Source organism: Plutella xylostella, chromosome 3 (genome assembly GCF_932276165.1).
Source record: "Plutella xylostella chromosome 3, ilPluXylo3.1, whole genome shotgun sequence".
NCBI lineage: Eukaryota > Metazoa > Arthropoda > Insecta > Lepidoptera > Plutellidae > Plutella > Plutella xylostella.
This window is the reverse complement of record NC_063983.1, coordinates 3773551-3791153: the sequence shown is the minus strand read 5'-3', so window position 1 is coordinate 3791153 and position 17603 is coordinate 3773551. Positions and strand designations below refer to the sequence as shown.

Here is a 17603-nt window from a genome sequence, read left to right as displayed (position 1 = left end):
AGACACAGTTACTTTCGCATTTATAATATTAGTTAGGATGGGTTGGAATATTACGGTTGAATGGTAATTCATTGTTACATATTTTACACTCGTAACGACCTTGATGCTTAAACGTCACTGGAAATCACTACACTTCAACTATTCCATGCGCTTAGGCCTATTTCGTGATTCATTAAGTACTTTGATACTTTTTTATCAATAATATCTATGTGCGGATAGAGGTGCACCTTCAAGTTCAAGCTATTCGGCTGGCGCTTATGGCATACCCTGCAAAAAAACCAAGAATTTCGTTACCGCTTACCATGTCAACATTTCAAATCATACTTGTTATAGTTGATAAAAATCTCTAAATACTAGCTGGCACGGCGAACTTCATACCGCATCTTACCCTAATTTACCCTACCCAACGCTACCAAAATTAGCCAAATAGGTTCAACCGTTCTCGAATTTTAAGCAGACTACCGAACATTAATTCATTTTTATTTAGGTATATAGATAAATCTATCTATCATTATTTCAGAATCCTGAATATATTTTTTTAAACCCAGGTCATAGACAAGGGACGCTTACGGAAAGTTGTAGCAATCCTCTGCGCAGGCGCATCAGCTTCTGTGCTGCGGTCGCGTCCAGCACTATCATTACGAGGCATTACACGCCACTAGAGTACGCGACGACTCTACTATAGCAAGGAAAAAAAGAAAGTCCATCAAATCTATGGAACAAGCAAGAACATGGCGGAAGCTTTAAGAAATATGTGTCTGTCTTTGCAAATCCCAAGCAAGCGGAAAAGCTAACTAATTTTGTGACAAAAATACTTACTTAATTGATACAAAGAGTTATTTAAAATATATTTATATAAATTATATACTCACGGGCAATGAAAATGTTCCACTGTGAAAATCACCAAAATACTCCTAAACGGATAAGACTAACTTAATGACGCCTTATGCAATATTGAATAAGGTAAGTACATTTAACAGAGCATCAGGATATTACCAGCTAAAAACAGTAATAATTTGTTAAAATGATAAATTAATTTTTTGAAAAAAATTGAGGTCGTTTGGTGCCGGAATTTTGTGAGTGAAACTTTTTCATTGCCCGTGAGTGTATCACCAAACAACTTTATCTAGTTACAACCTTTCCACGCAGATTCATCTAATATGTATTTTCCAATAATATCCTGATCACAAGGCCGAAACGGATGTTAAAATTACAAATTACAGGTTATCCCTCCTTTACGATATTACAACACCGAAATCGAAATCATTGAATGAATCATCCAATAAATCAAACGGCCTGCCGCAATAAAAAAATGAACGTGATGATAAAAGGTCAAGATGTCTTGTGTTCTATTTCTAAATTTAAAATTGTGGATTAAATTAGCCTTCTGGCCGGATAGATTTTAAAGAAAATATGGAGTAAAGTTCAATGACTTAACAGTTCTTTTTTCGAAATTGCTCAAATAACTCACGTTCATCCAAGACCATAGTAGGTTTCGGGCACATCGGGTAAAGATTACAAGTTATAATAAAATACTTAATCCTTTGTTGGGGTCCGATTTTCATCCAGGGCCGGTGAGCACAGGATGTATCGTATTACGTCGAGTTACGATGTAAGTGATCAGCAACAAAAAAATACGTTTTAAAAAGTAAAACAAGAATACCGGCGGAGGGGTGAGAATATTCTTATGAGACTTTAATAAGATTTGTGAAGCTTCGGTGAAATATGCCCTGTCTTTTTTTTTAGTTTTATGTTTTAAAATCGAAACTTTTTCAGATATTATGATGTTGATATTGATGATGATCTCCAATATTGTTCCGCCATGCATTAGAAGACGACTTGAAGATCTTGGACTGAAACAGACATGGAAATAATTATGTAGTGCTTATCAACAGCGAGTAATTTTCACACCTCCGCAAAGCTCTTTCCTCTCTCTCCTTTTAACAGCTTCCTTACCTTTGTCTACACAACTTCTTCTTCTACTAAAGTACTTTAAGTGTTTTCTTAAATACACCTAAATCACAATCTTAGCATGTTAATTACAATGCAACACATGTTATCGCCTACGCCTGTAACAAGAACAACTCGAGATCAAAGGATGCCGCTAATTACCCCCCTCAGGTCCGCCTCACCCCCCCTCGGCCTAATCAACACGGTGATTGGCGCTGACGTATATTTGCCCGAACCGATCGACGTGTGAAACTATTAAAGGCTTTGCTGCACATATTATTATTAAACGGTTAGGTGATTTGTAATTAATTGTCATTGTTGTTGAGCTCAGTTTGGCTATGATTGTGATGATAAAGACTTGAAAGTAAATAACAAAGTACTTTCCCTATAAGTAGGTAAATTATGTTAACTCTTTACACAAAACGTCCAAAAATCTTGGTTAGTTAGTGTACTAGTTAGAGACCCGGACTGTTATACCGAAGGATCCGAGCTCGATCTCCGACTGGGGCAGATTAGTATTTTCAGACATAATATATTTGTCCTCGGAGTCTTGGACAGTTAAATGTTTGTTTAGTGTGATATCTCCAACCCGTCTGGCCAGCGTGGAGATTATTCCTCTTATACCTCTTTTACTCCATAAGTCTTTCATTCACCCAAAGATTGCCTGGAAGAGATCGCTTTTAGCAATAAGGCCTATTGTGCTTACTCTTTCTTAAAACGTAATTTATGTTGTGAGTAAAGTTATATGTATTGTATTGAATATAAAGAGAACTTCCTTCAGAGTTTTGAGTTATTTTCGGACATTAAATTATAATATTGATGACAATAAACTGTAATCGGACCGTGTCTGTTGCCCAGTAGTCGAGATTACTGTGAATCGTGTTATTGTGTGGATAGATTAAATGTACATATGTAGGTACTACTGATTCTAAGTACTTAAAGTACAGAGGGTGCTACTGTCCACTCTATACTGAAACTGAAATAGAACTGTGCTGAAAAGCACTTATGTACAATCAGCAAAATAGGTATGTATGCCACCCAGCGCACACAGTATGATCCTAAGACTCATGAGTGGACGATAGATGAATCAAATAATATTGTGTGACGTATCACGCGTCATTGGACCATAAAATTAATGTGATTGAGCTGGAGATGCCCACATATCTTTTTTTCTGACTGAACAGTTGGATTCATAAGTATAAGTATACTTTTGTACCTTGTCAAAACTCACAAACCGCCTATTAATCATTCAATCATTGATGGTATATGTAATTTAAGCATATACTTATCAAAAACGGTCTAAATCAGTCCCAGACTAGCAAAAACGATATAAAATCAGCATTAACATCATAAAACTCACACTCACAATCAAACCGTTCGAAAAAAGAACGTTCAGAAATTCAATTAAAAAAATATGAATTTTCGAATTACGCTCATAATTCCAGCGCATTGGTCCAACGTTTTGACATTTGGTAGCGTTGGACAGGGTAGGTGTTAATGTGACATTACTGTACGGGACATTGTAATTATGGGCGCGTCAACTGCAGGCCTAGACGATGCCTCCTGGCTAGGTAGAAATTCACTGTTTACTGTAAGGGCTTGCTATACGGCTTTATAAACTATCCGGATTGCTTTAACAGGCTTATTTTTCGCTTTCTATAGGTATTAAAGTCGAAACGTATTTTCTAAATTCACTTTACTTTTTTGGCAGTTAGATGATACAGTCGCACCACAATTCGACCCACTCTTTTATTTTGGCGACTAAGTAATTAAATATTTATTAAGTGCATTTCTCATTTAAACATTAATTCGTTTTAATTTTGTGAGCGAGAGCACCAAATTAGGAGCAGCGGGCGCGGGCACCGCAGAATGAAGTGGATCGCCGAATTTGTTCCAACTCCACAGTACCTGTGGTACACCTACTATGGCTGTTGCTATTCACTATGCTTTCAACAGTCTATGAAGAAAAAAAAGAAACTGGGAAAATTTAGAAAACTGACGTGTGAAATTGTTATGTTGAGCCAAGTGCATGTATACAGCCCGAAAAGTTAGGTTTTCAAGCAAGTCGTGTAGGCACAAAAGGCACGGACATAAAGTCTGTGAGTGATAATCATTTATTTAAAAAAAAAAGCAAGTCGGGTTTAAAAGGTCAGTTTTAAGTTATATCACGATTTCAACTACCGAGTAGAGGGGTGAGACCCGTGAGACAGTAAAATGGGCCGAGCAAGTAAGTAGTGCTCGGCCGAGGATATTGTCTCGCCACTCTACTACGTGTAAACAGGGTATTACGAACAGCACAAGCCATGTTGAGCCTATATATTGGCGGCCGCGTGGGCATGGTCCCAATAGTGGAAATCAGAAAATCATTATCCGATACACTTTTAATGTTCGGACAGCGGCGTAATTCGTGCCAGCTACAATATTCGGCGGCCATCATTAACTACCAATTGAAATTATGATATCGATGGGGATTTATTACGTGGCAATGCGTTCCTAATCGTGATTGGAGGAATTGTTTTGTCTACTAAATAATATAATAGGTAGGTAATCGTTTTTAACAATTTTAATTAGGTACTAAATAATTAAAACAATAGAATATATATACATCTGATATAGTAGTGTCTTTCTAGTTTTATAGAGTTAACAGTTTTAGTGCAGTTGTTATATATGTAGGCAGGTATGTTGTATGCATTTAAAAAAACATGCTTATTTATGATAATTAGTAGACCTAATAAATAAAAGCGATTAAGTACAATATTTGTAATAGATAAATTGGATATTGACATAAAAATATTTCTGCAATAATTTTTCAATGAAATCTGTTCTAAAATGTATAAAAAGGTAAGCAAATATAGTTACTTAAGTATAACTCTAGTAAACAGGTCACTCCAACCACCGTTGACTTTACTCACACCTACCTAGCAGTGACTCACCTGTGTAACCACTTTGGTTTTAATTATTTAACTTAGAACTCAGATTATTATGTAAGGGATTACGATAATTTATGCTCTTGAATGTGACTCATGGGTTTGCATCTCGAGTCCTCTGAACTAACCTTGCACAGTGTTATAAAAAGTAAAAATAAGGTGGCAGCAAATACCTACTAAGTGTATTTACGTAAAATACATTCTTAAATTAATTAAATACTCAAGCATATACAAATCAAGATTTATTTAAAAAACGTTTTAACACAATGTATTAATTAATCAATTAAAAACTAGAAAATGATCAAAGTAATCATTGAACAAAGAAGCTCGTCAGTTCATACACGTAACAAAACCAGTTGATCATTATAATTTAATCATTAATCAATTACCTACAATAATTTTATATGTATGTATTTGTAAACCTAATAATGAAATGTCAACAAGAAAGCCTACCATAGCACAACAACTTGGGATCCGGGAGTTTTTTACTTTATAAATCTGAGCTTTACGTCAGCTGATTGCCTTCTACTTACGACGAGCAAAGAAAAGGTTCCACTTACAAAATTTCAACACTAAATAACGTATTTTTTTAAACATTTAAGAAGTAGGTAATGTGAACAAAATGTTTACGTTTGGAGTAGGTAATATTCTGATGCGCTTTTAAAAGTTCAACATTGTAGACGGCCGCATTGAGCTATGTAGCTTTTTCCGCTTAGGAGTAACTTGGTGCCTTTCTCACTAGAACTTTTTCATTGCCCGTGATTCTATGTACTGCTGATATTACTTATGCTTCTTCATTGCATTCACATATGAGTAACGATAGTAAGTACCTATACGTACCTATGCACACTGGAGTACGTGAGGAATCCCTCGTTGACATTGGTTATTGTTATTAGTTATTACGAATAAGCTCAGTGGAATATTATTATTTCATAATTGGTGTGACTCGTGATAGTCGTGACGTGAAACAGTTGCACGTCACTGGGGGGTCACTTTATATCGACGAACGACCGAACGAGAGCCGTGGTTAGCGCTCCGAACTTTAGGATAAACAAAACTGCGGCCCTCATCAGAATTAATAATAATAATATTATAATAATTATGTGGGGACATCTCACACACGGCCATCCGACCCCAAGCTAGGCAGAGTCTGTGTTATGGGTATCGGACAGCTGATATATCTACACTAATACATAGATAGATACATGTTAAATATAAATATCTACACCCAAGACCCGAGTACAAATATCTGTCTTTAAACAAATATCTGGCCCAGCCGGGAATCGAACCCGGGACCTTCGGCATAGCAGTCAGGGCCACTAACCACTACGCCATTCAACCGTCAGTTACAGTATCTAGCAGTATTAAGCGAGCCGATTGTTTCTCAATTATCGTTCGTTCGTAGATTTAGATAGTGACCCTGTACCATAGTCATGTTGCAGAGTTGTTATACTTTGGTAAATCTTTAATTGTTTCATCAGCGTGTGGCCAATTCGACTATGTTGAATTTTATAAGTTCTTGCGGTCGACAGCAGGTGACTTTATCTGACGTAGATACCTACTTACCTACCCATTTAATACATTTTCACAATTTGACGAATTATGAAAATCTTAAAAAAAAACCGTTTCGATTGTACATTATACACTCACGGGCAATGAAAAGGTTCCACTGAGAAAAGCACCAAATAACTTCTGAACGAAAAAAGCTAGATTAATGACGACCTCTGTAACATAGAAGTGCATTTAATAGAGCATCAGGAATATCAGGATATTACCAATTAAAAACGGTAATGTTTTGTTCAAATTTAAAATGAAATGTTTGAAAAAAAAAATGGTTTGTTTGGTGTCGACATTTTCTGAGTGCTACTTTTTGATTGCCCGTGAGTGTATTACAACATCCATCAATCATACAACATGTCAATATCAAGGATTTACATCTCCTCAAAAAAATTATTTAAATACAAATGTACGTAATATGTACAAATAACACACTTTCTTAAAGCGTAATTCACGCGATTCTGATGAATCAGCCGGCAAACCCCGCGGACAAGTGTCACGCCGGGGTATAGCGGAGGTACTGAAGTATCATGACCTCTACATCACATAACAACTCTTTAATTTTTTTAGGTTTATAGCAATACATTCTTTAAATATTCTGATTAGATTAATTTAAAATGGACTGGAATTAAATTTAAAATAAAATAATAGTAGGTATATCTTCATGAAACCGGAAAGAAAATCAGATTATTACAGTGTCAATGCTACCTAAAAAGGGAGCTAACGGGACGTTCCAGACGTTGTATTTTGTTCACCTTAATTAAAAACTGCTTACACGACAAATGTCCCAATTTATATATGCAATATATTTTTGTACCACATAGGTACTGTAAACTAATTTGCAACTTTACTGAAGGCAACTGTAGCCCCGCTAAACTCTCTATCCTGATGTTCCGTGATTCGTGATACGTGTTAAGAATGTTAACAAGTGGCATTGACAATGGCCAATTGATTTAGTGATGCCGCGATAAGTAGGTTTTTAGGCAACGCTGTTTATAAATGAGGTGGTAATACCAACACAATATTGGTCATTGGATAAACATTATCATAACTCATAATACCTATACATGCCTATACATTATTATGAGTTATATTATTTATGTATAATAAATGCCAACCTTCTTTTTTTCAGTATAGAGCAAAGAAAATTGTCTCCTGACCAAAAAGCATTGTCACTCTGCAAGGGGACATATGTATTTATTTGCCTCAGACTATACAGCCCGTTACAGACTTAGCTATAATATATATTAATATACCGTACCGTACCGTACCGTAATTGTAGGTATATTATAGCAAGCTACCACACACTGAGAAATATATATTTTGCCTTCATCAATTGATAGTCGTCCTAGTGTTCGCATGTATATTACGGTAACTCTTGGTTACGTCACACAAATATATATAATATTATAGCTGAGTGTGCGGTCACTGCGAGAATGTACAGAAAATATATAGTAATATGCCTAGCTATAAAAATATAAATATATATTATAGCTAAGTCTGTGACGGGCTTACTAATCTAATGGCCCCTGAAGCAGCAACAAAACACCTTTTAGGCCAAAGTTCATAAGAAAAAACTCTATAATAATCGCTCTCTCTCTCTTCCAGACATCATCCCCATTCCCGATGTGAACGAGTGGACGACGGGGTCCTCGGGGTACCACCCGAGTCCACCCATGTACCCGGGCTACGGCTCGCTGTCATCACAGTATCATATTAGTCCAGGTAAGTTCTATTGTGTGTTGTCAGCAATCGGTACACGGGTTCGATATCGACGTTACGTAACTAAATAAACGTCACTTTATCACGATTGGGCAAAAATACGGCGCTGTGATTGTAAGAATGAGCTTTAAAAGAGTTTATCGATATCGATAACGAACCCGTATAGCCTTGTCAAGTACGTTCACTTTTGTAGAAGAACTTTAATTTGCAACTTACGATTTGGCTCTTGATAAATATTTATGTTGGTAAAAACGGTCAACAAACTTCTATGGATTTTATTTTTATACATACATTTTTAATAAGCACCTCTATAATATGTAGTACATAGGTATATGTAGCTAGTTAGGTACCTTCGTTCAATTAGTAATAACTAAATTATGAATCATGCAATTTATCGGCATATTAATTAAGTAGCTGTTTATTGGTTTTTCACGTTAGTGGATAGGTATATAACTACAATTATTATGTTAGGTTCTATAATTTATTTGTATTTATGTCCGGGATTATTCTAGTCAGACTGTAATCCTATAATATTATGTAAAAATAAGACGAAGCGCTTCGAGAAAAGGTAGGTAGGTCTGTACTAGTCTGTAGTGGCTTTGCGCTTCATTTGGCTCGTCTTGGCGGGGACACTCCCGTGCTCCCAGATTAGGGACGGCACGGATTAGCTTTCAGTAAAGCCCAAACTTGGCATTTTCCAATTTCCCGGGAATGCCAGTGAAATAGCCTATAGAACTCAAGGATAATGTGTAATAATTAACTACATAAGTTTTTAATTTATTAATTATTAAGTACTTACATACAGAATCAGCAATCTCCTTTGTACCTATTTTGTGTAGGTAGGTACAAGTACCTAGAGCAGCATAAGTAACCTGGGTAAATAAAATCTTGACCTGCTCAACTTAATCATTCTAATCTCGTAACAGTAATTAATGGTAAAAACCAAACCACAAATGGGTTGTGCAATTAAGTATCAAGAGAAGATATTTTCTTATAAAATCATAGTAGATATTTAGTAAAAGTTGCTTGATCAGTCTATAGCTCGTAACTCACCCTAATGATCCTTGAATTTCAGGAAAATATTAACAGAGCCAAGTACCTAGTAAACAATACAATAAACATCTACTTTTCAATAATTACTTATTTATGTGACACGCCCCGAAACATTTAATGTTCACATACTGTATTATTCCCATAGCTATCAAATTAAACGTTATCATTCTGTGTTGCAGTGTTACCCGAGATGCCGGCGCTCGGGCACCCCGACTACAGCGGCTACCAGCCGACACCCTCCTACAACCTCAAGAGCAGCCCCAACAACACCACACTAGCTGAACTCAACCCGCCTTCCCAGCGGTACGACAACAGCTACTACTGGCCAGCCAACACCTGCAACCAGTACCCGCAGTACCCCAACAACAACGCCGCCTGTCTGCAACCACACACCCCCTACATGAACCCCAACCCACAACTCATTGTGCCCCACCTCTACTCCACCGTCAACCAGAACCAAATACACGTACATCTGCATAGCACGGCGGATAAGAGCCTAGAACAGTTTCCTGGAGAGATAAAGATTAGTGACATTGATGGCGCGATATCTATCACCACGGATCTTCAAGGAGAGGCTAGCGGGATGATTGCCAGCTGTGAACCCACGGATGAAATGAAGCACGGGCTTTACGGTGCAGGCAGCCAGGACCACGTGTGGAGGCCATATTGACCTCACCCTAGTGTAGCACTAACAGACAATCGACAGTTAATCGATGTACATATTGTGATCTAATTAGATAAGAAACTAGTTTCTAAGGTTATGTAAGTAGGTAGTTGATGTAAAGCAAGATGTCATTACGAATTATTAATTTAATGTTAAGTGTTAATAAATGTGTCAAATAGGTACTGAGATATTTAAATAAATTATTCTGCAATCCTTAAGCGTACGTAATTTTCTTAATCAACCTCCTTTATTAGATGTATTTATCGTATGACCTATGAGGCCTGTAGGCCTAGCCCGCCAGTGGTGACGTATATGTCTGTGAGACCGGGTGGTTCGAAAAAGTCGAATAACATTCTCACTAGCCATCGATTTTTGTTGTGATTTCGGGTAGCTGCCTCATTTCCCATCCCCCACCGTCAGTCCACCCCGCGACGGTGACTCGTGCGCAGGTTTTGGAGTTTTGGTGCCAACCCGGTGCGTGAGACCGGGGTCACCGACTATGTAAGTCAAATTTATAGATGTTTTTTTAATTTTAATTTTTTTTTTTAAATTTTTCTCTACTGTATTTTTGTTTCGTGATTGTATATTTCATGATTGAACTATTTTTAATAGATATTTGTAGGTATATATACAATCATAAGTACTTAATAGATTACAACAAGTTTTTACAGTAATATAAGCTAGTTTCAGCATGTCCTTGAAAATGACGACGGAGACAGCTGGACTTCAAGATGTGGTCAATTTTATGAATGTGGATGGCGAAAAAAACAGAAAAACGAAATAAATTTGCCACAAAATGTAAGAAATATTTGTATCACGACTATGTAGTGCCGTTTTGCAGAGACTGTTTGGCTGTGGAGGAACAATGACTTTCAGTGTATTTTTTAAATATTTTTTTGGTAGAAGCATATAAATTTTTGTTTTTTCTTATGAAGTTCGTAGTGTAATAAAACTATAAAAGGCGGATTTAGTTATAAAAATTACATAATTGTTGTATTTTTTAAATTTTTAAGATAATAGGTGAAAATTTATGTAAATATTAAGTGTTCTAAGTACCATCGTGAAATGACTAATAAACGAGCCGTGATTTATAATAATGTTTTGTATTATTGTCAAACAAATACTTATCTTTAAAATTAAACTAATTTTAAGTAGCATGTGCAGTTAATTATGTAAAAAAAAATAGTTTGAAAATCCCGGTGCGTGAGACCGGCGTCACCAACGATGTAAGTCAAATTGACGTCACCACTGGCGGGCTAGACAAAAGCCATACGCTCCGGAGTGAATCTATTTCTACAATCGCTTTCGCTAGGTGTCGTAACCAAAATGTCAAATCCATACGTACCATTTTTTAGCGATAGTCGTCTAAAGTTTGTAGAGAGGCTTTTGGCTGGGCCTACTGGCCTGGCACACGGTGGCGTATGACGCTAATGTTACTGGCACTTTTCTTTGTATATCCATGTACCCAAGGTAGGTACTCATTCAAAAACGGCGATACGGCCCGCGAACTATCACGTGAGTACAAATGTACAGCGAAAAGCGGGTGACTCTGACTACACCTTCGGAAATTACAGTCCTGAGCATATTATTATGCATGCATTGCATGTATCTAACTGGCTACAAAGTGATAATTAATAAATAAATGAGCATGAAAGTAATCAGTAAAGTTCATTAGCATTTTAAAAGTTGTAAGAGTGGCGGCAACACTAAGAATAATAAAGGCCTCGTCCTTTATAGAACTGCAACAAACGTGTGATACTAAAATAAGCCTACTGTTTTTTTCAAGTGGCAACTGGCATTGTTGACTTTGATTTATCATGTTGGTAACACTTAGCGATGCGCGATTATCACTTATATCAATAATCGAATACACCACTACCGCTACTCTCCATAATCGAATATCAAAGTAGCGATATACTTATTGCAATAATCGAATAAGCACCACTACTTCGATTATCGATTCTAACTTGACCGCTACTTGTATTCGTAAATGCAAAAGTAGCGGTGGATGACCGATTCGATTATTTGCAACAATGTAATGATGAGTAAGACGCATGAAAGGGGCGCGGGCGCGGCGAGTTGAACACAGACGCGCCGGCGACGGTCAGCTATGGCGCCATCTACCAGGCGCCGCTAAGACGGGGTGTCTAACGGACACTACTAGGGAATATCGAATAACAACTAGTTTGGTTTTTAAACCATTATAAATCTGTGAAAGTACCTAGGTACATAAGGGATGTTTTTAGCAGTGTTATATTATATATTAATTACCTAGTTTTTTTCTTTATAAATATAATATACCTATGTAAGTACCTACTTATAATATAATAAAATAAAATTAATAGGTAGTTTCAATTGATTTAGTTTTTTTAATCGGACTATTTACAAAATGTCAAAATAAGCAGGGTTTATACCGGTAAATACTTAGTTAGTTCATTCATCTATTCCTAAAAACAACTTTCCTACCATAATTTGGCACAGTATACTGAATCAATGATGTTACATGTAAATAATTTAAAAATATTAAAAACCGACTTCAAAAAACCACTAAAACGTAAGAAATATTTTGATAATCTGAAAAAGTAGCGACGAATAAGTAGCGATACAAAAGTAGTGGTAAATGATTAGTAAATGCAAAAGTAGCGATGAATAAGTAGTAAATGAAAAAGTAGCGATGAATAAGTAGCGATACAAAAGTAGTGGTAAATGATTAGTAAATGCAAAAGTAGCGATGAATAAATAGTAAATGAAAAAGTAGCGACGAATAAGTAGCGATACAAAAGTAGTGGTAAATGATTAGTAATACTCTAAAATGATAATCGAATAATCGAATGATTGTAATAATCGAATAATTAATGTAGTATCATTTATAATCGCGCATCGCTAGTAACACTGTTAATGACGTCATTTGATGTGATAAAATGGCGTCTGTGTCTGTGTCTACGTTAGTGACTGAGTTAAATTAATAATTTCTTAGAATAGTTCAGTGTTTAGTTCAAATAGTGAGATTTAATAAGATTCTAGAAGTGTACTTAATATTTTACGACTGTAAGTATACAAAGGTTCACCGTCCTTCTTGTTTTAAAATGACTCTTGTTTCAGGTTGTGATAACGGCGGTCAAACAAAAATGTAAAACTCATTATTTCGTAAGAACTAACGCTACTTGTTTGCTTACAGTCGAAAGGGGCTCTTAACGTTTTTATAAGAGTGCGATGTCCGAGGAGACAGAACGCCTTGGCGGGAAGTCACCGCCGGCAGTCGCTGAGAATGGCAGCCCGAGCGGTGGAAGCGTGGCTCGGGTGCTGCTGACCTCGCAGCAGCTCGAGGCGGCCGCCGAGTCGCTGCGCGCCGCCTGGAGGTCCCAGGACGCGTACATTGACCACCTCGAATCGTTGAACAAACAGTTGGAAGGTATTTACGACAAAGTTGGCTTGTAGCGCCGAGCGTCGGCCGTCGGATCTGCCGGTTTTGTGCAAACATTTCTGTTCTTTCCTAAATCGACAATACTTTAACTAAAATTATAGTGCCCTTTTACCTAAAATGTTCTGTGATGGTAATTTATTGTTGATTTCTTGTGGGAGGTGTGTTTAGGTGTTATAAGTTTTTTCTAAGGAATATATGAAGAGTGGTGTTGCTGTGGTTAGAGCTGTGCCAGTGACTGTGGAGTGTCAGTGGAAGTGAAACATGAGCGGGGCAAGTGTTCCCGTCAATCCTCCGTTAGAGGTTGTCTCAGTGAGAAGTGATGCATTTGTTTATTGTAGCTGCATACATCAAGTTGCCGAGTCATCAAGCAGCAAGAATCCACATACAAAAGTAAATATGTTTTTCTTTACATAGATGTTATTTTATGTGTTTAAATGTGCCATACAACATGCACATGTGTAATGTGTGTTTAAATAGATTTATGTTTCCTTTATACTTGTTTACTGTTAATTTATTAATGAATTAGTCTTCAATTTTATCACACATAAAACTATGTTGTATTATTTTGTTGAGAGCATGTAAATTTTAATTTGAAAATGATCATTGTAATGCATTGTTTATGATAAATCCAATCATTTACCTACAAGTGTTTGTATTAATGACTTTCTATTAATCATTTTCTCTCTGCTATATGCCCAAGAAATGAATTGGTATATTATTTGTTGTATATTACCAGCAATAATATTGTTTACTTAAAAAAAATATCATTAAACTTGTGAACAAATGTAGTAATTACTTTTTTGAACACATCTGTGGGTGATAGCAAATCAGAAATTAATCCAATATCATTTGAACTTTTAGATTATTATTGTAAAAAAAAAACATTTTAAATATGCACATGGTAGGTACATCATTTTTGTTTTTAGTTTTTTACATTGAACCAAAAGACTAAGACAAGAAAAAAAAAGAAGAGTTATTTGTCTTGAATAGTTCATATTCTAAATAATTATTAGAAAAAGTCTCAAATATTGTTATGGTAACAACATTTTCATAATCACTGTTATATCTTATCTGCAGTTCATTGCACCTAATTGTTTAGTTATTTTAATGAGGTATTGGTGATGAGAAAATTTTCAATCCCAGTATAAGATAAAGATAATTACAGTGTTTTAAAAAAAACTTATATTTGTAACATTGTTAATAAAATTCAAGAGGCTTCAAATAAATATTGTACATAGGTATATTCTAATTCTTATTGTAACATGTTATTTTAATAAATAATGTTCTGTTTTCATCTTTAAAAAAACTGTTGTTAAATACAAGATTCACAAGCAATTTGTACAATTTACAGTAATCTTGGATATGTACAATTAGTTTTAGCTAAGGTGTTGTCGATTTTAGTGCAAAAATATTTCATTGTACGAGGATTGTAAAATATTTAGCATTGTGTTCAATAATTATTATATTTTTATGTAATTATGAAATATTATATTTTTGCAATATTTATTAATTGGAATATAAAAAAATATTGTTATGAATGGCACATAGCCACACTGTGCAATTAACACAACAACCAGTTTACACTTTCACTATTGGGAGTTGTTAAATATCATGGAATATTGCCTAGCAAACATGCCCTCCTATTTTACCAGACACTCAAACCATGGCAGGTTAGAATGTAATAAGTGAGTTTTACATAAAATAGAGTACTGCAATACGTAATCTACTGGAAAACCTACCAAGTAAAGTTTTGTTAAAGTATAATCCAATGAAGGTATGACAGCTATTTCAGATTAAACCTGATGGCTAATGTTATACCTACATGAAGTAAATAGAATATTATTATTTTATTATATGGCTCAGAGATTCCTCATAATGAACAGTAATCCAGGTGGATCAAAGAATCTTAAAATTGTTTCGTATTGTGAAAAAGATTTAAATGATAAAATTTGTTGGCACACAAATAAAAATGTAGCATATCCTTTATCATGAAAAATATTATGTTCTGATTGATAAATATAGTGTACTTCAAAATGTGTAAATTTGAAACATGAATTTAGTTTTCTTGTGGTGTCCATTTCTAATCATCTACATAGCATATTCCACTACAATCTTATCGTAAACTTTTTCAGGAAGCCTGGAAAAGGCGAAAGAGGTAGAAGAAAGAATAAGGCTGCAATACTCAGAGTCACAACATAGGGAAAAAGTGCTTGTTCGAAGGCTAGCAGCTAAAGAACAGGAGATACAAGACTATGTTGTAAGTGTTGTCATTCTACCACCTTCCTTACCTTTGCGGGTTTCACTGTAGGCAGGATGAAATTATATAGCCGAAGTCAACTATAATGTAAAATTCCGTATATTCCAGAGTCAAATAACGGAGCTCAAATCATCACACGCAAGTCTGAACGGACGGCCCACGCTTCTGGACCCAGCCGTGAATGTACTTATACTGAAACTGAAGCAAGAACTGACGTCGACTAAAGCGCGTCTCGAAGAAACGCAAAATGAACTCAACGCGTGGAAGTTCACCCCTGACTCTAATACGGGGAAGAAATTGATGGCTAAATGTAGGTTACTTCACCAGGAGAATGAGGACCTGGGCCGCATGACCAGCAGCGGGCGGATAGCCAAGCTGGAGGGGGACCTCGCGCTGCAGAAGAGCTTCAGTGAGGAAGTGAAGAAATCACAATCAGGTCTGTGGGATTAGTCAAGTTTTATTCTAATATAGCAGATGTTCCTACAGACGCGCCTTGACCTAAAGGCGCATGAGCAAAACCGGAGTTTCGTATTTTTTTACACTGTACTTACTTATTCACTGAAAATGTTGACAAAATCCTTTATGCTTGTGAATTGCTTAAATATTTTATATGAGTTTAGCACAGGACCGTGGAACTTCGCATAACATGGAGGAGGCCTACTAGGCAGTGGGTTGCATTGGCTGATTATGGGGATACGTTCGTCTAGCAAACTTGTACTAGACTTGCGTATCATCATTATAAGCCTATGTCAAGCATACACCGTGGCAGCGGAAACTAACATGAAACATATACTTATGAAATAAACTATAGAAACCTTTTTCTGAAACTAACTAGACGTACTAAACCCACTTTTCCTGACACCATATGGCATCCTTACTAACTGAAACCTGCTAATCATGACCATCCGTGTTCCAGAGCTGGACGAGTTCCTGCAGGAGCTGGACGAGGACGTGGAGGGCATGCAGAGCACCGTGCTGTTCCTGCAGCAGGAGCTGCGCGCCGCGCACGCCGCGCACAACGGCGCCCGCTCGCCCGCGCCCGACGCGCCCAAGCGGCCCTACTCGCCCGCCGGCAGCGACCCGCCGCGCGGCAAGCGGCGACGCGCCTCGGTCTTGTCACTAGACTACAACGAGGACGAGGAACCCCTCACCGTCACCAACGGAGACGCTGACTAGCCTCCACTCAGTGAAATATGATGTTTACATGTTTATACCATGTTGATGTTCGAATCTAGGGATGATTGGTTAAAACGTTTGAGTGGTGTCCTGGTGATGTGTTAATGCACTCCCATGTGAATGCTTATGTACTAGTTAATGTTGAGAAGTGTATTCCATTAAATTGATGTACTTTCATTAGAAGACAAATTGAAACAAATGATTGTGTCATTTGCACTGACAATCGATTGGTGATGTGTTGAATGTGCATGCAAATGAGAAAACATTGGTAAAACTCAAGTTTGCGTTTTATGCACAACAGTGGACCATGTGATCAGATTTAATAGTGAATCGTTTTTGACATTGTTTTATACATTTATGAATTTTGAAGACAGACACTCAGTTGACAATTTTATAATTTATTTACTATAAGTGCATTATTTGTGATATATAACTGAAATCCTTGATAAATGAGCAATAACTGTTGACTTTTATTTGCCAGCATTATTTGAATGGCGCGAATATTGTTATGTATAATAATATGCCATAATTAATAGGTAAGTAAAGAATAAATGAAGTCAGTCTGTTGATTCATAGTGAAATTAAATAACACCAAACCATGTTTTATGAATAATTGCCTCATAATTTAATGAAATTTGCGAGTTTCTACATAGAATGTTTCTATTTTCAAATTACAATGAATGTACATTATATAGAACTATGTTAATAAACATATATTACTGGCATCATTCTATGGTATGATTTCAAGAGCCCATGTCTCACGATCTAGGGTTTTATAAAGCATCCATAAAATGTCACTAACTATAAGTGGGACGAGATAGGCCTCTCCTAACGATCGCCACCCCAAATGGTCACCCGCTTGGACACCCTACT

General features: G+C 36.4%; 2 protein-coding genes across 3 annotated transcripts in view; both read left to right on the top strand.

Annotated features, from left to right (window-relative positions):
* The window catches only part of LOC105380037 (runt-related transcription factor 3), a 35197-nt gene extending 25106 nt beyond the window's left edge, over positions 1-10091 (top strand). For both annotated transcript variants that reach the window (XM_011549519.3, XM_011549518.3), the window contains exons 5-6: positions 8043-8159; positions 9389-10091. In XM_011549519.3, coding sequence (XP_011547821.1) covers positions 8043-8159; positions 9389-9879 — 608 coding nt within the window. In that variant the 3' untranslated portion in view covers positions 9880-10091. The remainder of the gene's footprint in view (positions 1-8042; positions 8160-9388) is intronic.
* A 2682-nt stretch (positions 10092-12773) lies between these two features.
* Positions 12774-17458, top strand: LOC105380088 (pre-mRNA-splicing regulator female-lethal(2)D). The gene is made up of 5 exons (XM_011549585.3): positions 12774-12921; positions 13052-13285; positions 15430-15554; positions 15663-15990; positions 16471-17458. Exons 2-5 carry the CDS (start codon positions 13087-13089, stop codon positions 16728-16730), a joined length of 912 nt encoding a protein of 303 aa, XP_011547887.3. The 5' UTR covers positions 12774-12921; positions 13052-13086; the 3' UTR covers positions 16731-17458.
* The last annotated feature ends 145 nt before the right edge of the window (positions 17459-17603 follow it).

What these genes read in the sequence shown, in the direction of transcription:
- LOC105380088 (XM_011549585.3), top strand. Translation starts at nt 13,087, where the DNA reads ATGTCCGAGGAGACAGAACGCCTTGGCGGGAAGTCACCGCCGGCAGTC. An exon ending in AGGAGATACAAGACTATGTT is followed by an intron (nt 15,555 to 15,662) that starts GTAAGTGTTGTC and finishes CGTATATTCCAG; the next exon opens with AGTCAAATAACGGAGCTCAA. An exon ending in AGTGAAGAAATCACAATCAG is followed by an intron (nt 15,991 to 16,470) that starts GTCTGTGGGATT and finishes TCCGTGTTCCAG; the next exon opens with AGCTGGACGAGTTCCTGCAG.